Here is a 23,161-nt window from a genome sequence, read left to right as displayed (position 1 = left end):
ACCAAGCAGCTTAGGTCCAAGACATGGTCCTGACAGCTACCTAGGTGTCAAGCAGATGCATAAAATAATACCAACCAATGGAGGGTGACTGCCTAGGAGACCAGTGGTTGAAGGGCAAGGGGACAACAAGACCAGGGTACTCGGCAAGAACAGGAGACAGTTTCAGATGGCCAGAATCCCACAAGGAAATGAGTGACAGCTTCTGGTCAGGGGCAGTTTTAGCTAGGACTCAGCACTCTCTGTCACTGTCACAAGGAAAACCTTGTCACCACAAATCTTGAGATCAGGGACCCTCTTCCTTGGGAGACTGTAAATCAGAGGGACAGACAGAAACTTCTGCCCATGAGTATGGTAACAATACATCAGATGTCCTCAGTGATCCAATATCAGCCTCCTGCCTGCTAGCTGCAAGGGAGGCTATCTACAGCATCGTTCTGGCAGAACGATGACACCTATTTTCCCTCCTAATGCTCAGCACAAACACTTCCCCTATGGAAATGGTTGTTAAAGGGGACCTTTTCTTAAGACCCTTCCAGGGCACTCTGCTAGGCCCTGGTGAATGCAAATATCCTGCTTTCTGGGACCTTAATCTAATGGGTAACCCCCCATCAACTGCAGCTCAATATGTGTACAGTGAAAGGAGGCCAAGAGGGTGCCTGGCCGAGACAGGAGGGGCAGATGTCTACACAGGAAAAGCGTAGAGCACCCTCGGGAGGCTGACAGGAGCCCTGAATGGGGGCCTGCCCTCCACACCTCTTTCCTGGGATGTGCTTGTCTCCACAGAGTGGGAACTCTGTACAGACAGGAGGTGCGCCCCCCACACACCACCAGACCCCGGTTCCTATGCTCTCGACACTGGGCTGGACACACAGCAGGCCTCTGACAGATGTTTGTAAATGTGCATGGAGTGTGTGTTAACAGTTCCAGGAGGAAGGAACAAATGGGTAGAGAGGAAAAGGGGGCTATGCTAAAGAAGCGAGCCTAAATTGGTGTTGTGTGTGGAGAGGGTAGTCACCAACAACTTCCCAGGAAGGCAGTGACAAGACAGATACTGTACCAAAATTGACAAATATACGGGCGATGGGGAGGCAGGGAGGGGTTCGCTTGGCTGTGCTTGGAGGTCACTGAGGTGGCACAGGCCTGGGGTGCAGGGAGCAGCAGAGGGATGAGATGATTCTACCACTAACTTGCTGAGTGCCCATCTCTCTGAGACTCTTGTTCATGATCTATGAAATGGGCTTAACACTCACCTACACATGATGGGTGGGGGTGAGGGAATGGAATGGGAAGCAAACACATGGATAGCCCAGGTAGGGAGCCCAGAGGGTTACCAAGGTCCCTTGGCCCCAGGTCACACCATCTGCATCTTCTACCTGCGGGCTTCCTGTGGTCTCTGAGGCTGAGGAACTGCATCCTTTCCTGCAGATGCTAATACATATAAGAGGACAGTTCCTTATTTCCTTCAACTACGTCCACAGAGAAAGGGGAAATATTTGTGTTGAGAAGTTTTTCACCTCACTAGGAAAAGCAGCTCTAATCGGGTCAGGTAAGTGGTGACCCAATGAGGACAACTGCCCTGCTCTATGGGTTACATGGGTACACAGAGCAACCAAATTGCAGGAGTCCACTTGCCTTCAGCTATCTTTTAGGGATTTGGACATTTTTATTCATTAATGACAGGCAACTTAGGAATAATGTTACCACATTTCCTATCTAGAAAAACGGGTGTGAGAGACACACAGGAGAAAGTTGGGGTGGGGTGGGGGAGTTGCATGAAATGATGACTGCCAGCTCACAGCAGGAGCCAGGATGCATGGCTCACCCTCCCACCTCTGACCAAGTGAACCCAACCAGTCAGAGCAGAGGGCCCAGAGCTTCCTACCTTGTGCATCTGGTGCATGTTGTCCTGAGGGTACCCTCCAGGCCCCTGGCTTGGGATGGGGTGTCCTGCTGAGGGAGGCCCAGGACTGGGCCCCATCATGCTGTGGGCAGAGCCAGGGGAGGGACCTGGGCTAGGGCCCAACATGGCTCCAGGGGAGGGGCCAGGGCCTGGGGAAGGGCCTGGCCGAGGAGTTCCGCCCAGGGGTGGGTCTGGAGTGGACATCTTCACAGGAGCTCTGGACAGTGGTCTCCTGTTAGAGAGAAGTCAAGGTCAGTCTGGGGGTCATGGCCATCAGCTGGGTGGGTCAGGGCATTGTAGGAAGACCAGTCATGTCAGAAGCACCCATCTGACAGGAGCTGGTGCCTTTGACATGCAAGCCTTTCTCCTCCAGATCTTTCTCCTCCATTTCTCTGGAAGGAGGTCATACATCAGACACACAAAAACAGATAAGAGTTCCCTGAGGAAGGAGTGAAACTCAGGAGGTGGGGGAGGGGGGTTTCACTTCCCTTGCCATCTTTCTGATTACAACAAAGGGTGGCACTGATCTGTACTTCACACCACTTTAATGCATGCTCACCTTCCAATTTAACAAAAAAGGAGAGTATAACTAAGGCTCAAAGCCATTGCCAGCAACAGCATATGACTGGATTCTCATAAATTCAATAATAACAAATATTCGTGGCCAGTAATACTGGTTTTCCATTTAAGGCAGTGAGATTGTTTCCTTTAAAATAAATGAAGTTTAAAAAGTAGGTTCATTTAAAAAGAAGTATTACATAAATAATGGCACTCTGATATCTCAAATACTTCGAGAGTGATAATCAAGTGTCTTAAGTTTGATGAATATTGTTGTACACTAAAAACTGACACCCAGAACTATGCCCCAGAGCCTCCAACAAGTCCATAAATATTTAATGATGTTGATAAATTATACTTGCTAAGAAGGACCATGAGCTGATAAATTTTATAAATGCTTCCTACACTAAGGGTTCAATTTTCAAGTAACCCTTAATCAGTTATGTGGTTATATGGCCTTAAATAAAATTTTCTTTAATAACCTCTTTCATCATGATGGAGCAATACAGTCTCAGTGGTGAAATCTGGAAAACACAAAAAGAATATGAAGCTTAAAATCACCCATCATCCCACCAAATGCAGAATTAGGAGCCTGCTGGTCCTACAGAGAGGAAGAAGCAACCCTGCCCTTCTGACCCTTCCCAACAGGATTCTAGAGGAGGTGTGTGAGAACAGAGACTCCCAAGAGACCCTCAGAGCCCCCAGAGTGGTGAGGATGAGGCTGAGGCTGAGACATCCAGGATGGGCCCTCTTAAGGACACACATGTTGTCCCTGGGGCCCTGTTCCACACTCTCTCTCTCTCTCTCTCTCTCTCTCTCTCTCTCTCTCTCTCTCCCTCTCTCTCTCTCACACACACACACACACACACACACACCAGAATTACTCAACACATTGTAGGCAAGCTTTTTTTCCTTTCTAAAAATATATTTACATTAATTTGAGAGAGAGAGAGAAAGGGAGAGGGCTAGAGAGACAGAAACATTGAGAGAGAAACACTGATTGGCTGCCTCCGGCCAGCAACCCAGGCATGTGCTGTGACCAGGAATTGAACTGGTGACCTCTTGGTCCATGGGTCAGCACTCAAACACTGAACCATACCGGCCAGGCTGGCAAGCTTTTTTTTGTTTCATATAATCATGCCTATGACCATTTTTGTCATTTAATAGTCTTCAAAACATGAACTCTAGCAGCTCCACTCCATTCTCTCATTCTGTGCATCCCGAGTTACTGAAAAGCCCCTCTCCTGTTGGCATGTCACAAATCTGGTTTTTGTTTCTGTGGATTTATTTTGGTTTTATAATGAGTCTCATTGCCCCTAGACTTTACTGGGCACTTCTGGTTCTAAGGGATAAATCCTGTTAAGAAGTTCAGGAACATTTTTTAAAATATGTATTTTTATTGATTTCGGAGAGGAAGGGAGAGGAAGAGAGAGAAAATCAATGATGAGAGAGAATCATTGTTGGCTGCCTCCTGCATGTCCCATACTGGGGACTGAGCCCACAACCTGGGCATGTGACCTTGACTGGAATTGAACCCGGGACCCTCAGTCCACAGGCTGACGCTCTATTCACTGAGCCAAACCAGCCAGGGCTGAAAAACATTTTTAATTATCTTGATTAAAAAAGGTTTAATTTGAAAGGTGGAGGCATTTTCCTTGATAATAGATCAAAAGCGCAAAAATCTTTGTTCCAGTTTCATGACCAAATAATCAGAGCAGAGAGAATCAGAAACTTCAGCAGGGCAGAAACCAGTGGCCGCACACCAGCATGACTGTGAACAGACCCCAACATGCAAGAAAATGCTCCTCCATCCTCTGAGCGCCCCAGATTTCCTCCAAAGCTCAAGGAGCCTCAGTGCTGGACCTTAAGTCAGCCTCATAAGAGTACTGAAGAACTGGTGTCTGCTCACAAGCCCTTCACAAATCCAAACCCAATTAAGCTCAGTTTAAAATTAAACTTTTAAAAATATATATATAGCCCTGGCTGCGTAGCTCAGTTGGTTGAAGTATCCTCCCGATATGCCATGGGTGCGGGTTCAATCCATAGTCAGGGCACATATAAGAAGTAACCAATGAGCCCTAACCGGTTTGGCTCAGTGGCAAGAGCGTCGGCCTGGGGACTGAGGGGTCCCGGGTTCGATTCCGGTCAAGGGCATGTGCCTTGGTTGCGGGCACATCCCCAGTGGGGGGTGTGCAGGAGGCAGCTGATCGATGTCTCTCTCTCACTCTCTCATCGATGTTTCTAACTCTCTATCCCTCTCCCTTCCTCTCTGTGAAAAATCAATAAAATATATTTAAAAAAAAAAAAGTAACCAATGAATGTACAAATAAGTGGAACAACAAATGGGTGTTTCTTTCGCTCTCTCCCTTCTTTCCTCTCTCTCTCAAATCAATAATAAAAAATGTTAATAAAGTAAAATAAAAAATATATACATTTGACACAAATTCATCTGGAAGCCATTTAGAAGCAAAATGTGACTTGATTCAGCTGTGTGAATAGTCACACATTCTGCCACAGAAACAGGATCCTGTTTGATCCCAAGACGCCGCCCCAGTCTCTGCCAAGTACTCTGTATCTCCTTTGCTAAAATCCTGATTCTGGAGTCTGAAACTTCTGGCCCAGGGGTTTGTCTACAGGAGGACGCACCTGCAGTCACAATTCACAGGTGGGAAACCAAGCAACACTGACATGGCCCCACTGGGCAAAGGATGATGGCTCCCCCGAGCTTCTCTTTGGTCCGTTCATGTCCACAGGCCCTCTCAGGCCCACAGAGCAGTGCAGTGAAGTGTGAAAAGGAACAGTGGTTCTGCAAATCCTTAAGGAATCCTGCAGTATCCATAGGCTCAGAGTTTTTTTCTCACTTGGAGGTCTCTATTCTAAGTCAAGCCAACTGAAACTGACAGCAAAATAGAATCCATGCCACCAAGGGAACATCAACTCCCCATCTAAAGGCAGACATGCTAGAAAGCAAACACTGGAAGTACCTTTGGAATGATGGCTCTTCTAAACGTAGTTTATACTTATCATCAGACCTTCTTCCCATCAAAGCATGTGGTACTTCTAGAAATTACCTGCCTCCACTGAGGAGGGCTAAATTCATCAACAACATAGCACCCACTAAAGTTACTGAAAGGCATCAAAATTGACTTTTTGTGCCCGAATATGACACTGTCCACTTTTGAGAAGCGGACATTTCTCATGACACTCTTTTCAAAATATCTGCTTCAATCGCTTTTTGGCCTTTTGGCTAAGATCAAGTGTAGCATCTGTTCTTATCAGTTTTTTTTTTTTTTAAATATATTTTATTGATTTTTTACAGAGAGGAAGGGAGAGGGATAGAGAGCTAGAAACATCGATGAGAGAGAAACATCGATCAGCTGCCTCCTGCACACCCCCTACTGGGGACGTGCCCGCAACCAAGGTACATGCCCTAGACCGGAATCGAACCTGGGACCCTTCAGTCCGCAGGCTGATGCTCTATCCACTGAGCCAAACCAGTTTCGGCTGTTCTTATCAGTTTAATAAAATATTTGCTTCAGAAACTGCCACCTCTGAAGAGTTAAGCTGCCATGAAGCAGGTAAGTGCATGGAGCCACCATCAGCAGCAAACTTGTTTCTGGAGGGAAAGCTCAGATACATGTGGGGAGTGACAGCAACAGGGACCCAAAGGAGTGCAAATACAATACAAAACCATTCCAAGCGGCACAGGGGGTAGGGCTCTGTCAAACACTGAGGAGCCCAATCAGGGTGCTGGTGCCACATGTGGACAAGCACTGTTGTGGTGGAGAGAACAGGAAAATGGAACCGGTGTGGCTCTCTGGTCCTCAGTGTATACTGAGGGGATTTTTATTTTAATTACCTGCAATGACTTGTAGCATACCTAACGTGCCCTGATTGTATGTACACATATGGATGAATCCTACATCAGACATAACATTTCCAACATTCCAGAAGGTGCCCTCAGCTCCTTTCCCAGACGAAACCACCTCCCTACGCAGAACCACTGTCCTGACTCCATCACTGTATATTAGTTTCACTTGTTAGTGAACTGCATCTGAAAAGAAAATCACACAGTAGTGTGCTTTTGCTCATCTGGGAGGGGCATCCATGTTGTTGGGTATAGCGGTCATTTGTTCTTCTTCATTTGTCCTGTTCACAGACACTGTTGCTACCAGTTTGGAGCTAGCATGAATAAAGCTGCTATGAACAATGTCATTAGGGGACAGAGATGCTCATTTTTGGGGGATATACAGGAGTGGAGGTGTTATCATAAGGAAGGCATAAATTTAGCTTTGGTAGATATTGCCAGTTTTTCAAATCAGGAATATAATCTTACACACTGCCCTCCTCCTAACAGTGGGTGAGCATTCCAGTTCCTCCTATCTACACCAACACTTGGTGCTGTCAGTCTTTTTTTTTTTTTTTTTTTTTTTAATGAGTTTGTTTAGTTACAGGCGGTACAGAATTCAGGATGGAACAAAGACTGAAGAACACACTCTGGAAAGACTTTGGGCTGGGTTTACTCTGACCTCACAGGTAAGGTCAAAATGGCAGAGTGAAAAGAACTAAAGAGATGAGCCACTATATGACTATTATTTTTTACAAAAGTTTATTCTTAAATGTACAACAGGCTCCAAGACAACACTTCATTCTATACGTGGTAACAGATGTTGACAGGGAATCCAGATGTTCAAACAGGAATAGAATTAAGGATCACCACTGCTCCAGACACAAGTAACAGCTCACTTTTTGCCAGATTTCTTAATTCCACCTGTGGCCTGGGGACCCCTTCCCAGCAACCTTCGCTTTTAGCTCCTCTAGTTCCTTCTGCTCGTCTTTTTGCTTCTGCTCCAACGCCTTATCTTCCTCATCCATCTCCTTGACCTACTCTTGCCACCTTCTTAGTCTGACATGGTGCCTGTCACCTAATCCCTGTCACCAGAAGTTCCAGTCTTTTTAATTCTGGTGGATGTATATTTTATGGACAGATGTTAATTACAGGAGAAAACAGGTAGCAGGACAGGAGGCTTGTGATGAGTACAGGAGGCAGCTGGGGAGTAACGTAGCAATTAGTGTGGCATTATCTAAATTAGGAGACCACATGGACACTAGGCCACAGGAAACCAGTAGAAAGCAAAGAGAACATCCACCCCAGATACAGAACATACTTGCTTAATAAGAACTGAAGGAGTGAAGGGATTACAAAGTAAAAGTTCAACAATCTTGACTATTTGAAAGTTGCATTTCTGGACAATAAAAAATAACAGTGAGAAACACCAGACTAACAAGTGTCCGCACCACCACAGGTCCAAGACCACCAGCTCTGTGGGAGTGTGTTTACAGCCCACAGCTTGAGCCATCAGGTACATGGCACAGGCGCACTTTCCACCAGAGGGATGTAAGGAGAATGCCAATTATACAGAGTGCTCAAGCTCAGCAAGAAACAAACATACTAAAATCAAGAGGCACAGACACTTTAGGCTCCAGTCTCTCTGGAGGCGTGGGTTCGGATCCCACCGCTGCCACAAAAAAAAAAAGAGGCACAGACACAAAAACAAACAAAACCAGAATACCATGTGGGTAAGGCTGCAGTAACACAGGGCACACCGGGTATGATGGGCAGCTCCTGTGGAATGCTGCAAGTGACTAACACTGGGGAGCCCCAGTGCCGAGACTGAGGTGTGCACTGGGGCTGAGGCATCCTGGGTGCTTGCCCCGAGGAGATGGTGACTTTAGGTCTCATAAACCCATGTCTATGGGGTCTGCAGATGACTTTGGGCCACAGCATCAGCTCTACTGCCATGGCCAATCCTGGGTCCTGGTGGGACTCTAATCAAAAAGAGGACTACCTGGGAGTGCACCCAATAGGCGACTGGAATTTGTAAAGAGGAAACAGCAGACAGCAAACTTCAAGGTTGGTGCACAGAGGTCCTCGGGCATTGGGCCTGGAGGCCACCATGGCCCCCAGCCCATTCCTTCTCTTGTCCCAACATTGCTTCCTTGGCCTCAGAGACACCATCTTTACCCCTCCATCCTGGCCCACTGAGAACCCCCTCTGTGAGGTAACGAATGATCACATCTTAGTACCAAATTGGGGACGGACATAAGAGGTCACTAGAAATAAAGCCCAGGTGACACTCTGTTGCCCACAGCATCCCCAGGAATGCAATGGACCCTGAATATCTTAAGATTTTAATTTGCATTTCCCTGTGACTAATGGTGCTAAACACCTTTTCATTCTTACTCGTCATTAAGATATCCACTTCTATAACAGCTCTACATTTCTGCTAAAGTTTTATTGGGAATAAGTGGTTCAATTACCATATGCCAATTTGTGACTCGCCTTTGTGCTTTCTTAACAGTGTCTTGTGATAAACAGAAGTTTTGTTTTAATATATTTTTATTGATTTCAGAGAGCGAGAGAGAGAGAAACATCAATGATGAGAGAGAATCATTGATTGGCTGCCTCCTACATGCCCCCCACTGGGGATCAAGCCCGAAACTTGGGCATATGCCCTTGACCAGAATCGAACTTGGGACCCTTCAGTCCCCAGGTCAACATTCTATCCACTGAGCCAAACCAGCTAGGCTAGGGTAACAGAAATTCTTAATTTTAATGATGTCTGGTTTACCAAGTTTGTTCTTTTATGGTTAAACTAGAGGCCCAGTGCACAAATTTGTGCACGGGTAGGGTCCCTCAGCCTGGCCGGCAATCAGGGCCAATTGGGGCCATCTTGCCCACTCCCAATGGAGGCCAGCTGGCTGGGGAGGGACTGCGGGAGTTTGGCCGGCTAGGGAGGGACCGCAGGAGGGCTCCAGGGTGTGTCCGGCCTGTCTCGCCCAGTCCAGATCGGCTGGATCCCAGTAGCAAGCTAACCTACCTGTCGGAGCATCTGCCCCCTGGTGGTCAGTGCACATCATAGCGACAGGTAGAGTGGTCGACCAAACGGTCAACCAATTGATTGGACACTTAGCATATTAGGCTTTTATACACTAGTATATAGAGTATATAGATAATTTGGGGGTCCTGTTTAAGAAATCTTTGTCTATCTGTGACATTATGATCTACCTTCTGTTCCTGACACAGAGCTTCTAAAAAACCCTTTAATTCCCTATGTGATAGGGGTGACAGGATGGTTTTACACAGAGCTCCAAAATCCCTTAGAATTCCCTAAGTGATAGAAGTATCTTTTGTTCTAATGAGGCTTCTCTTAGTTGGCTCTTCGATGGCTTCAGGATGGATGGGGGCTGGGCGCCAGAAAGACCAAGCCATGGTTAGAGGGTTGGAATTTCAACCTTACCCTCCATCCTCCAGGGATATCTGAGTGATGAAGCTTCCATAAAAACTAAACTACATGTTTCAGAAAGCTGCTGGGTTGGTGAACATATCCATAGGCCAGGAGGGTGGTAAATTTCAACTCCACAGAGGCAGAAGCTCCTATGCCCAAGACCCTTCCAGACCTCACCTTACATATCTCTTCATTTGGCTGTTCATCTGTATCCTTTAATGTCTCCTTGATTTTATGAGCTGTACTAGCAAATTTTTAAAACTTAGGAGGGGATTCTGGGAAACCCTGATTTGTAGCTTAGTTGGGCAGAAGTGTGGATAATGTGAGGACCCACTACTTGCAAAGAAAGCGTCAGAATTGGGGGGCAGTCCTGTGGGACTGAACCATTAATCTGTGGTGTATGCAATAACTCCAGTTAGTGCCAGAACTGAACCGTAGGACAGTCAGTGTCAGCAGAAACTTGCAGAAAATTGCTTGGTGTGGAAAACCCACATTTGATGTCAGAAATGTGATCTGAGGAAACAGGTTTTCCTGTACTACCTCAAAGTCATGGGATAGAGAAAAGGAAGAGATATTTTAATATCCAAGGGGACTGTGACTTGTCCCTGCCCCTAGTAATTTACAACTGTTGAGGATATATCAGTCACAAAGAAATCACAGGAAGGAAGACCCACCCAGAGAGAGAGGCAGAGCTGTGGGCCCATTTGGTGATAAGGACCTGGATTTATTCACTGAGTCACACCACCACACTATACAAAAGGGCTATCATTGGTCTCACTGACAGAGGTATCCGAGGTTCAGAAGTCACACAGCAGGTCAGTGGAGAAGATGGAGAAACAAGGCCAAACTCACAGTGCAACTCAAGACTCTGAGTGTGGACTCTGTCACCTACTAACGGCACCATGCTAGATAAGTGACTTCTCTGAGCCCGGTTCCTCTTCTGTAGGCTGAAGCAGAGATGTACCTCAGGGGTCACAGCCAGCATCGAATGAGCTAACACATGCAAAGCATATACAGGCAGGAAGTGCCACCACACATCTGGTGAAATCAAGGGTCCTTTACTGAGCAATGCTTACCGCGTGTCACTACTGTCCTAGAAATGTCATACAGATTAAGCATTTCCACCCTCCTCTCCCCATACAGAGATGAGTAAACTAGCCACATAGTAAGTAACCACTCCAGAGAATTTGCTTCCTAACTTTAGCTTCCCTGCAGGACAAACCTTGATTAATGCTCCTGTCCCTCAGCACTCAGGACAAATATGCTTGCTTCTCCCCTCAAGAAGCAGAAGCTGCTTAAGGATCAGTATAGCCCAGTGCAAACAAGGTCCAGCCTCACAATCAATGGGCAGGATTTGGGCTGCTGCAAACTCTCCCTTGCCCTCTTGGTCATCAATACCACAAAAGCAATTTTTTAGCCATTATCAAGTTCCTTTTAGCTAGCCAACTAAGGGGCAGGAGTGCGCCTGGCCCTGCTGAGGGCTGAAGTGGGTGGAGGAAGGGGTACCACTACACTCCAGTGAGATGCCTACTCAGGAGGCAAGACAGGATTAACCAGGTGAGATCTGACATCCCTCTTCCCCATTCCTTCTTCCTTACCACCAAACACTCCTGCCCTTTCTACATCGGAAACTAAAGAGTTGGCTTTTCCAACAAATTTTCTTGGTCCCCCCAAGGTCATCCTAAGGCCTGGTGGGTTCTAGGTAGCTTCCATGGTGCTGCCATGGACTCCTGCAACGAATCCCTCTCGGACAAGTCACTTGGTGTCTGGGTTGGGAAAGTAAGGGCAACTTCACACACAATGAAATCCATCCAACCAGTTCTACCTAAGCAGAGAGACAAAACGAAGGACAAGGGGACGAAGGAGCCAAAATGGTGAAATTGCTAGCCTGGTGTATCTGAAAGCCTAATAGAGATGTGTCTGGCCCATGGGTTAGGTACATTTGGGGTTCCACAGAAGGGAACAGAGCTTGGGAATCCAAGTGGGCAGTCTGAAGGAACGTGACAGGAAATAAAACTACTTCCGGTAAGAATAGAAAAGCTGAATGCTAAGATATCCAGGAGGCCACAAGATGAAAACAGGCTCTAGATCAGTGGTTCTCAACCTTTCTAATGCCGCGACCCTTTAATACAGTTCCTCATGTTGTGGTGACCCCCCAACCATAAAATTATTTTCGTTGCTACTTCATAACTGTAATTTTGCTACTGTTAATGAATCGTAATGTAAATATCTGTGTTTTCTGATGGTCTTAGGCGACCCACAGGTTGAGAACCGCTGCTGTAGAGCCTACGACCATCGGAAAACACAGATATTTAAATTACGATTCATTAACAGTAGCAAAATTACAGTTATGAAGTAGCAACGTAAATAATTTTATGGTTGGGGGTCACCACAACATGAGGAACTGTATTAAAGGGTTGCGGCATTAGAAAGGTTGAGAACCACTGCTCTAGATCAAGCATGTCAAACTCAAAGGCTAACATGGGCCAAATAAACAAGGTTTAAGTTTATGTGGGCCACAAAAAAACAAAAGCTTCAATTTTCATAGAAATGTAGGTTTATTTCAATAGAGACATGCTGAATACAAAGGGCTGAAATAAATGAGCAATCGTTAACATAAAATAGAACATTTTAATAAAAATTAATATTTTTTCTTGAGCCTTAACTTACCAGACACTGAATAACTGCACAAATTAATAAGCATAATGCAAATAAACCTATTTTTCTTATTCTTCAAAAGCAAAATATTTCCTGTTGCGCACACCAAACAAGTCAGTACAAGACTAATGACGTGGCAATCGGCTGCTAAAATATTCACTGCTAGTATTAGTGGGGATGGTGCACCTGCGTGTAAGGGAAATGAATGCAACACAATTATAGTAATCAGTCATTAGTGAACGTTGTAGTCCGTTATTAATAATTATGTATAACAGGATATTGTAAAAGTTAAGTTACAAAATTTTTATTAAAACATTTCTTGCATACCATTATATTGGCTGGGCCACAAAAATATTCATTGTGCGCTGTGAGTTTGACATGCTTGCTCTAGAATCCCGGACACAAGGTCTGGAAGTGACTTGGCCATGTTACCTCTCCTCTATTTCTCTGAGAAGCATCCAAAATGCCAGTCAGGACCCCACACAATCCATGCTGCAGATGTTGTGGCACCATTAAAAGTGAATGAGGGGGCTCTGTGCAAATGGACACAGAGGATCATCCAAAATGAAGCAGGGGAAAGAAGGTCGAAGTGCTTGATCCAAGGCCCACTTTGGTAAGAATAATGATACAACTGACCCTTGAACAACATGGTTTGAACTCTGCAAGTCCACTAATACACAGGTGTTTTTTTTTTCAATAAATACTGTAAATATATTTTATCTTCTTTATGGGTAATGTCACGTAGCAATGCCCAGCTTCCTCTCTCTAGCAACTAGCCTCCTTGCAGTTTCTTCAGCCCAGGAACACGACTTGCTTTATAGCCAGGTGCAAACATTTTACACTGTAACCAAATGTCTGTGAAGCATTTTCCCGTGCCTCATCTCATTTGATCCTCACAGAAGTCCTGGAGTGGGTAGATAGGAGACTTGGTGGAATCCTATTTTCTTTTCACTAGCCAGAAAATGGAGATTTAGAAAGCTTAGAAACTTGACCCAACTAAAAAGAAGTAAATGGTGGACCTTGAAAATGACTTCAGGTTTTCTCACTGCACAGAATATAGGCAAACACTGCTGCAGTTAAATATTTTACCCTTTGTTCTCCCTGTGTGATCTACAATAATAATCTGCTTCGTGTTGTTATTTACTGCTGTGTTGCTGACAATTACCTGAAAGAGAAGTTGGGGTGCTTCACTGGGCTGGAAAAGTTTAGCTAAATCAGAAAGCAGGTCTATTTAAGCAAGTTCATTCTCTCTATATAAAAGGCTAATGATACATGTAAAGCTCTCGCTGGCGCCAATCACACGTGTGTTTCAATCTGTCATTGTCAATTGTGAATTTGGTTGACACTTCTATTATAGAGAAAGGGCAAATAGCAATATTAAACTATTTCTTCTAATTAATTTCCTTTCAATGTGCATGAATTCGTACACCGGGCCACTAGTCTTACTATAATATAATATACGTAATATGCAACATATGTGTTAATCGAGTGCTTGTTATTAGTAAGGCTTCCCATCAACAGTAAGATATTAATAGTTTAGTTTTTGTCATTGTTTTTTAAAATATCTTTATTGATTTCAGAAAGGATGGGAGAGGGAGAGAGGGATACAAACATCGATGAGAGAGAATCATTGATTGGCTGCCTCCTGCACACGCCACACTGGGGATCAAGCCTGAAATCCAGGCATATGCCCTCACCAGGAATCAAACCATGACCTCCTAGTTCACAGGTCAATGCTCAACCACTGAGCTGGAATGTAGTTAAGTTTTGAAGGAGTAAAAGTTCTGCATCGATTTCCAACATTGTTTAAGGATCAACTGTACTATAGATCCATGTTAATCCACACATAGAAGCCAACATACACCAAACTATCAGCAGCAGCCAGCAACTCTCTCTGGAGGTGTATGATGGGAAACGTCACATTTTCCACATCAGAGATTTCTGGTGTTTTTTTCCTTTGTGTGTGTTTGTTTGTTTATAATAACCATCTATTACTTCCATAACCAGATTTTTAGAAATGTTTTAAATATTTTTTATTGATTTTTTTAGAGAGAGAAGGGAGAAGAAAAGAAAGAGAGGAACATGGATGTGAGAGTGATAAATAGATTGGCTGCCTCCTGCATGCCCCCCACCAGGGATCAAGCCCACAACATGGGTATGTGCCCTAACCAAGAAATCAAGCTGGCAACCTTTCAGAGCATGAGAGGACACCCTACCAATTGAGCCACTTTTTAAGGAAAAATACCTAGGTTAGAAAAATACTCGGGAACTACATACGCAGAAGAGAGGCCCAGGAAGTGCCTTTGTGGAAATAAAATAGAAAGATGAAAGGATAAAAACTGCATTATTTTCCTTCAACTTCATCAAAATTATCATTTAAAATAAAACATCTCTGGCCATCAAATGTGAAACAGGAGTGCTGGAGGATCAGTCTAGTTTCTTCTTTCCTAACACCTTTGCTTTTTGCCTTATAAGTAAAAAAGTACCCTGGTGGCCAGCCTCTGTAGCAGAACAAGCTGCTAACAAGCAATCTGGACCCTCTGGTATCTGCTTGCTGGAATTATGGTGTATGTTTTTTCATCTTGCCAGAAAAACAGCTTTATATTTCAGGTTGGCCCAGAATATTTGCTGTTTTTAGGGGTGTGTGGAGAAATTTGTTTACAGACACGTGTCATCAGCAGATTCAACATTACAGTCAAGTCATAGCAGGGTGTTCATACCCAGCAATGGTGGCTGGGCAAAACCAGCCTCATGCCTTACATTCAAAATACGAAACGTTTCCCTCCTAATAAATCTACTAAGCAAAACCCTCCACACTTGTCCTGATGAACCTGGAAGGATGTTAAGGGGCAGGCATCTGTGGACTTAGAGACCTTGTGGAAATGGCTTATTCCTGAGACTGTACTTCCCCATCACTATGTCCAATAGAACTTTCCTTGCAATATAATTATGTAGCAAAACCTTGCCCTGCATTTAAAAAGGAATACATTTTAGAAAGGAAAAGTCATGTCACAATCAATTACAATGGCTTCTCAGTTCTACCTAAAAGGTAGGCATGCTGAATTGTTACCAAGTATTATTATTATTATTAAATATTTTTTTATTGATTTCAGAGAAGAAGGGAGAGGGAGAGAGAATCAAGGATCGGCTGCCTCCTTCATGCCCCCTACTGGGGATCAAGCCTGCAACCCGAGCATGTGCCCTAACTGGGAATCAAGCCAAGATCTCCTGGTTCATAGGTCATTGCTCAAACACTGAGCCACACAGGCCAGGCTATTTTTTTTTTTTTTAATCCTCACCTGAGGATATGTTTTCATTGATTTTAGAGAGAGAGGAAGGGAGGGAGAGAGAGAGAGAGAGAATATCAATGCGAGAGAGAAACATCAATCTGTTGCCTTCCACATGCACCTGGACCAAGGATCGAATCTGCAACTTGGGTATGTGTCCTGACCTAGAATCAAACCCGCCACCTTCCCATATACAGGACAGGATGACACTCCAACCAACTGAGCCACACTGGCCAGGGTCCAAGTATTATTTTTAGCACTGGAATTATGTATCATTTTATTCATTGGAATCTACCCTTGCCCATTAAAAAAAATTTTTCATTCACTTGACAACCACTAAAGAGCACCTCCCCAAATACAACATGCCAGAAGACATGACAACCAGGTTGGTTTTCTGCCCTGAGAGTTTACACTCTGGTCAGGGAGGTGTAGTGTCTTTATGTCAAGAACACAAACACTATTCTATTATCCATTAGATGTGTGTTTTTTAAACTCTTTTGACCATGACCCAGAGTCATGACTTAGCCCAACACAAACATACACCAAGTAATTGCAACAAGCTTTACAAATCTTTCCTGATCCTGCTCCTGTTAAGCCTAGTCAACCCTGGGTGGATGTCATGACTCACTGCTGGGTCTGTTATGGCCTGCTATATACTCAACACTGAGCAAGACATGATCCCTGGAGAGGGCTGAAGGGAACTCGCCCAAGAAAGGAGCTTAGAAAGTACAAGGAGGCGTGGCACCTATACCTGCCAAGTATCACTTGGGACAGACCCTCCCAGCCACCCCAAATACCAACTGACCCTGAGCAAAGCAAGGTTCTAGGCACTGGGCATCCAGCAGAAACAGTCCCTGTCTGGTGGGACTGATAACTGAGTGACAGAAACATACACACAAATAATATGACACGTCATGTAGGGGGTGAAAGCGTTATGAAAAAAATAATCAAGCCCTGGCCGGTTTGGCTCAGTGGATAGAGCATTGGCCTGCGGACTCAAGGGTCCCGGGTTCGATTCCAGTCAAGGGCATGTACCTTGGTTGCAGGAACATACCCAGTGGGGAGTGTGCAGGAGGCAGCTGATTGATGTTTCTCTCTCAATGATGTTTTTAACTCTCTATCCCTCTCCCTTCCTCTCTGTAAAAATCATCATCATCATCATCATCATCATCAAGCAGAGTTAGCACTCAAGCTGACGGCAGGTGCTCTTTCAATCATGGTGGCCAGAGATGGTCTCAGTAATGGGGACATATCTAAGTAGAAACCTGAAGTGAAATAGGATCCACATGGCTATGAACAGAGGGACCAGCAAGTGCAAAGGCCCTGGGGTAGGACTTTGTTAGAGTGGAGCAGGTGATGGGGGTGTGGCAGATGAGGTCAGAGACTGGTGGGGAGGGCAGATCACAGGCTTTGAGAGCAATGGTGAGGAGGTAAGGGGTCTACTCCAGGTAGATTGGGAGACCATTGCAAGGTTCTGGACAGGGCAATGATACAATTTGATGACGCTTTTAAAAGATTTCTCTGGCCCTGACCGGTTTGGCTCAGTGGATAGAGTGTCCACCACGGATTAAAGGGTCCCAAGTTCGATTCCAGTCAAGGGCATGTACCTTGGTTGCAGGCACATCCCCAATAGGGGCTGTGCAGGAGGCAGCTGATCAATGTTTCTAACTCTCTATCCCTCTCCCTTCCTCTCTGTAAAAAAAGCAATAAGATATGTTTAATAAAAAAAAAAGATTTCTCTGGACATGCTGATGGAACAGATAGGGTGAGAGTCAAGGTGACTAGGAGGGCCTCAGCTAGCACATGCCATTTGAAATATAAAAAACGCCCCTTAGCCGAAACCGGTTTGGCTCAGTGGATAGAGCGTCGGCCTGCGGACTGAAGGGTCCCGGGTTCGATTCCGGTCAAGGGCATGTACCTTGGTTGCGGGCACATCCTCAGTGGGAGGTGTGCAGGAGGCAGCTGATCGATGTTTCTCTCTCATCGATGTTTCTAGCTCTCTATCCCTCTCCCTTCCTCTCTGTAAAATATCAATAAAATATATTTAAAAAAAAAAAAACAAAAAAAACACCCCTTACTTGGGACTGCCTAGCTCTGGAGCCAAATTTGGCAAAGCCCAGCCAGGATGGATTTCAGCCCCAACTTGCATCCCCTCGGTTCAGCACTGATGACTGAAGAGACCACGGTAGGAACAGAGGATTGTATGCTCAGAGAGGTTAAGTCATTTGCCCAAAGTCATGCAGGGAGCCCAGCCGGTGTGGTTCAGTGGCTGGTTGAGCATCCATCTATAAGCTAGGCGGTCACAGTTCGATTCCCGGTCGGGGCATATGCCCAGTTTCAGACTTGACCCCCTGTAGGTGTACAGGAAGCAGTTGATCAATGATTCTCTCTCATCATTGATGTTTCTCTCTCTCTAAAAATCAATAAAAACATTTTTTTTTTAAGTCATGCAGGGAGTAGAGTCCTCAAGTCTGTATGACTGCAAGGTCTGAATAACTGACTCGGGGGATGATCAGAAGGTATAGGAGAAAGAGAGCCTGAAAGGGTGTGAAGTATAGCAAAGAGACGCCCCCCTCAGGCAGGAGCACACAGGAGGTGTTCCGTGGAGTCGGGCAAGGGTACTCAGTACACAATCAGTCCAGGCTGTGATCGGAAACAACACTTGGCAGTCACCAGGGCCAGAAGCAGCTCCCAGGATATAGCAAGCGGCTTGCTGTGCTTTAGTAACATCTTTAGAACAGTGAGACCATACACTGTGTCACTTTACTGGCACTCACAGGGCAAGTCAGGGTGACACACATCAAACCTGCCACCTCAAGTCTCCCACTGTAACAGGTGAAGCAGCAACTGCCATGTGGCCACCTGCATCCTGAGCCAGCGGGGCGCAACCTGCCGGTTAAAGGAGAACTTAAACCAGCCCAAAGAACCATTTTAAAGGCCACAGCTACTAAAAACAGAGTCAACCTTCCTTTACCACACTCATGGCTGATGAACTTCACAGAGCAAAACTCAGACTGTTCCCAGTGACAAGTGTACATGTGCAAAAACGAAGACATGTTCCTTTAGCAAAGTAAACAAGTCCCAAAGTGAAGCTCTGGAAACCACTTGGGGTTGCAAAGGCCAGGAAGGTGTCAGAGCAGGTTTATTCTAGCTAACATGTACCTGTTTTCTAAAGAAAGCACCTGCCCTGAGAGAATTAGGGGGAAATCGATGCATTCCCTCCTTTTTCTCTGCCCTGTGAAATCTGACCTCCCCATAAACCCAGCTACACCTGGTGCTTTCCTTCCCTATCCATATAGGAAGATGAGTACAGGCCAAATTTAATTTCTCATGCTCACCAAATCCATATCCTGAAAAATTAATAGCAGCAGCATGCAACTAACAGAAAATTCCAATGAAGACATCACTGATCAAATTCATGAGGCTTATACTTCTTTGAGATTCTATGTATAAGGTCAACAGCAATGGCAGCTCTCCATTTGGCTTCAAACTCGATTCTGACATGTTTTCCCTTGGACACTTCCCCCCATATTCTAGTAGCTGTTGCTTCCCTTTTATAATAGGTTTTCCACGTCCCTTTAATTCTAATTTTTTTTAAAAAAAACTCCAATTTTCTCTGAAGTATTCCAATCAATGTTACAAATTGTAAGAAAATTATAATTTTCAATAATTTTAATTAACAATAAGTGAAATTAACAATAAATGTTTGCTATTTTTCAGAAGCCATGCCACCAAACATGTTTCCTCCTTTCCAATGCCTTATGGTGAAATTGAAAAGCATAAAATTTTTAAGTATTAAGGAAAAATGGAGGAGTCTATTTCTTCATTACCACCTTGAATCATACAGAATGACTACAATTTGGCAAAAATATATTCTGTACCCACCAAGATGTTGTAGGAAACCTAATGACAACAGCTACCAAATGTTTAGCACTATGCACCAGGCAACCTTGTAAGCAACTTACATTTGTCATTTTTTGTTGTTGTTTAGTCCTTACAGCAATCTTACAAGTTGGGTACTATTACTACCCGCCTTGGCAAATAAGAAGACAGATATAAGCAAATCAGAACAGGGCCCTTGTCTGCCTGCTCCTGGCTGAATCACCAGCTCCCAGCAGTGCCTGGCTCATGGCAGACACTCAATACACATTTGTTTGCTATATGAATGGGGAATGAGTGGTTGGGCCACTTCTTGCACAACTCCCATTCACATTGTGCTCTGTCTGTGGCCGGTGTGATGAGTCCCTCTTGAGCCACTTTCTTGCACAACTCCAGGGGGCGCTATTAACATTGTGTTCAGTCTTCTGTTAATGTAAATGGGTCCCTCTGTACATGGCAGGCAAGGAATGATGACCAAGGCCAAAATCAGCTGGCACATCTGAGGATTTACTATGTGCCAGGCACTCTGTCACTTCAATTTCTCTGAGGCACCAAGGAAAGTGGCAAAACCAGAAGTCAAACTCAGGGTGGTTGACTGGAGAGCCCCTGGTGAAGAAACACCCGTGGATATATTTCTTTGCCAGCAGAATGTTGTTCTCACCAGACATGTGCCCAAAATACATAATTCTTCCCACTCTCCCACATCTGCTCTAGGATTATCTCCCATTATTTTGAGGGTCCACAAGGAGTGGTAAAGTGTGCAAATAAAAATGTGTATGTTTGCTTTTCAAAAACAAAGATTAGAGACCATGTACTGATGATGTCACAGTTCTGATGTCATCCCTCAGCCCTGACTCCAAAACCTGCTAGATCAAAATGATTTTAGGTGGTACAAGGAGAATTATTTGTTACCGTATTCTCACAATTATGTATGCACTGATTTTAAAGCAAGTTAGTAAAGTATATATAACCACTCATACATGCCAAGCACTGCAATGTGTTAGATAACCCCTCAATCACCATTTTGTCATACTTGTTTCACAAATGGGGAAACCCACTGGTAAGTGCCTTGCTTGAGGTCTAATTAAGATTTAGAGAGCTGGGCCCTGGTCCATATTAAGCGTTGTCCTGTGCACCAAAAGGTCGCTGGTTTGATTCCCCATCAGGAACATGCCCAGTTTGCAGGTTTTATCCCCATTTGGGAGTGCATACCAGAGGCAACTGATCAATGTTTCTCTCTCACATCCATGTTCCTCTCTCCCCCTTACCCCTCTCCCCTAAAATCAATAAAAACGTATTAAATTAAATAAAAGATTTAGTGAGCTGGGTGTGAAACCAGGAGGTCTGATTCCAGAACCAGCATTCCTCACCACCATCCCACACTACCATCCTATGCTCTCCTTCCCAGGAGAATGAAGTTTGGGAAACAATGGCCTTGAAAGTTAAAACCCAACAGCAACTAATGTTGATTGCTTACAACCACTCTGGTCCTGTGCCAAGAACTTCACACACATGTTCACTCAATCCAACCAAGGGCCCTTCATTCATTGCACAAATGTTCACTAGGGCCTACCATGTGCCAGGCCCAGGGTGCTGTGGGAGACCACCTCAGCTCTGATGATCCTCAGAATATGGATGTGTAATTACAAATTGAGGCAATGTGCCAGTGTAGCAGAGGGAACAATGACTGTTACAGGGCAGTCAAAATACAAGACTAGACATCCTCCCGGATTCTGAGTAAAAGCCCTCTTCCACACACCTTCCTGATCTCTGGCTCACCAGTCCCTGGGCATCCACTGCTTTCCTCTCACAGAAAGAGTTGGGAGGATTAAATGATAGGCCAGGGGGAGTTGTTCCCACATTAACCACCTGTCATCCTAAAGATTGCAGAGGGTCCTCCCAACCATCTGACCCACAGTAGGGACCCGGGGATTTGCTGAACAATGAAGAAGCAGATTGGACCAGACAGTTACAGTGCTTCCACTTGCCAGGAACCATTTTACAGGCTTTCACCCAGCTCCATTTGTAACATTATTCTCATTTCACAAAGGAGGAAACTAGGAGGTTCAGAGAGATTAAACTATCTGCTTAAAGTCACACAGCTAAGTGACCAAGCAAGCGCCAGGAATCATAAAGTAATCTAGTCTGTCAATTCAAACTGAAAACTTGTTTCAAATTCCTGGGAAGTGGCTCTTACACTTATCTCCTACCTTCCCAAGGATTCACTGGGAGGCGGAGGGGGGAGAGGGGGAGAGGGATCAAAACCAGTGTCTCCAAGACTGTCACAAAACATTCTCCTGAAAGGTCCAGGTTTTAAATAAAAACCTTAACCTGGAAAATCAACTGGTAGAAAGGAAAAGGATGCAAAAACAATGCTTTCAATAGCAAACAATTCCCCCAGTCGTACCCCACTTGATACCAACCCCACCCCTCCACTCAGGACAAACATTTTGAAGTTCCTACTTCCAAGGGATGGGGCGAGTTATTTACCTTTCCTTTAAAATCTAGAATATGTGATTTTTAAAGTAAAATATTAGGTCATCTAACCCAAGGAGGCTGCGAATGCTCGTGTCCAGGCGACACCGCACACATTAGGTTTTTCCTACTGAGCCGCGACCGCAACCTCGCCAAAAAGGCAACATTGGGGTCGGACCCGTTATAACATAGCCAGAAAATCCCCGACGCCTCGCTTTTCTTGCAGCCGCCACAGAGACCGCGATCGCGGCCGGAACCCTGGCCCGACGAGGGGGCGGCGAGCTTTGTCCGGCGAATCCGGCGAGAACGCGCGCGAGTAGCGCGCGGCCTCCACGCGGCACCGGCCCCCACCCCGCCGGCCCGCGGATTTTGTAGCCGCCGCAACCTCACTACACAGTAGCTTTCCTCGCGCGCGCGGTGCCGGCCGGGCTTCTTGACCCTCGGGCGCCGCCGTACCCCGGCCCGGCTCTGGGAGCCAGCATCCCCCTCCCCCCTCGGCGCCCCGACTCCATTCAAACCGTCCTCCCAACCCCGTGCCATTCCCCCGCGGCCCGCGTTCCTTACCGGGAGCCGCCTGCACCGTCGCCTTCTCGGCGTCGCCCCCGCCCCTCGGCGCTTTGCCGGGGACTGAGTGGGCGTCTCGCCTCTCCTCAAGAAACAAAGAAGCCGCCGCCGCCACCAAGCGAGGTTAAACCTCGTGCGCGCGCCCGCCGCCTTGGCCTCCCCCTACCCCCGCACACACGCCACCCGCGCCCCCGCGGCGCGCGCACTCGCCGACTCCCCTACCCCCCCTTCACGGATGGCTTCTCCCGCTTCCGCCGTCCGCCCGGCCTAGAGCGCGCGCCCGCCCGCTCTTCCGCTCCCAGTGCGCATGCGCATTCCCCGAGACCATGAAGGTAGGCGGGGCCGGGAACAGCACCAGTGCCCGACGCACCTCCCACCTCTGTCGGGGAAGGTCCTGCGCCAACGCACAGGGGTCTTCGCCTTCCGACGCCGCGCGTACCCACGCCGCGGAGCGTGCGCAGAGCGGACGCCACTGCGGCGGTCGTGACGGCGGCGGCAGGAGGTTGGGGGATGGGGCGGGAGGTGGTGGGATCTGTGGAAAATGGCTGGCC

General features: G+C 46.0%; 1 protein-coding gene across 9 annotated transcripts in view; it reads right to left on the bottom strand.

The window, feature by feature from the left end:
- The window catches only part of SMARCA4 (SWI/SNF related BAF chromatin remodeling complex subunit ATPase 4), a 100,257-nt gene extending 77,351 nt beyond the window's left edge, over positions 1-22,906 (bottom strand). For 7 of the 9 annotated variants that reach the window (XM_080674935.1, XM_080674936.1, XM_080674933.1 and 4 more), the window contains exons 1-2: positions 22,611-22,884; positions 1,883-2,132 (exon numbers count right to left, since the gene is read on the bottom strand). In XM_080674935.1, coding sequence (XP_080531061.1) covers positions 1,883-2,104 — 222 coding nt within the window. In that variant the 5' untranslated portion in view covers positions 2,105-2,132; positions 22,611-22,884. Of the gene's footprint in view, positions 1-1,882; positions 2,133-2,940; positions 2,983-22,610 lie in introns of all 9 variants that reach the window. The other 2 variants (XM_080674941.1, XM_080674940.1) reach the window with 2 other exon arrangements.
- Positions 22,907-23,161: the final 255 nt, after the last annotated feature.

The sequence above is a fragment of the Plecotus auritus genome (assembly GCF_963455305.1).
Source record: "Plecotus auritus genome assembly, chromosome: 6".
Taxonomy (NCBI): domain Eukaryota; kingdom Metazoa; phylum Chordata; class Mammalia; order Chiroptera; family Vespertilionidae; genus Plecotus; species Plecotus auritus.
This window is presented reverse-complemented; position numbering and strand designations above follow the sequence as displayed.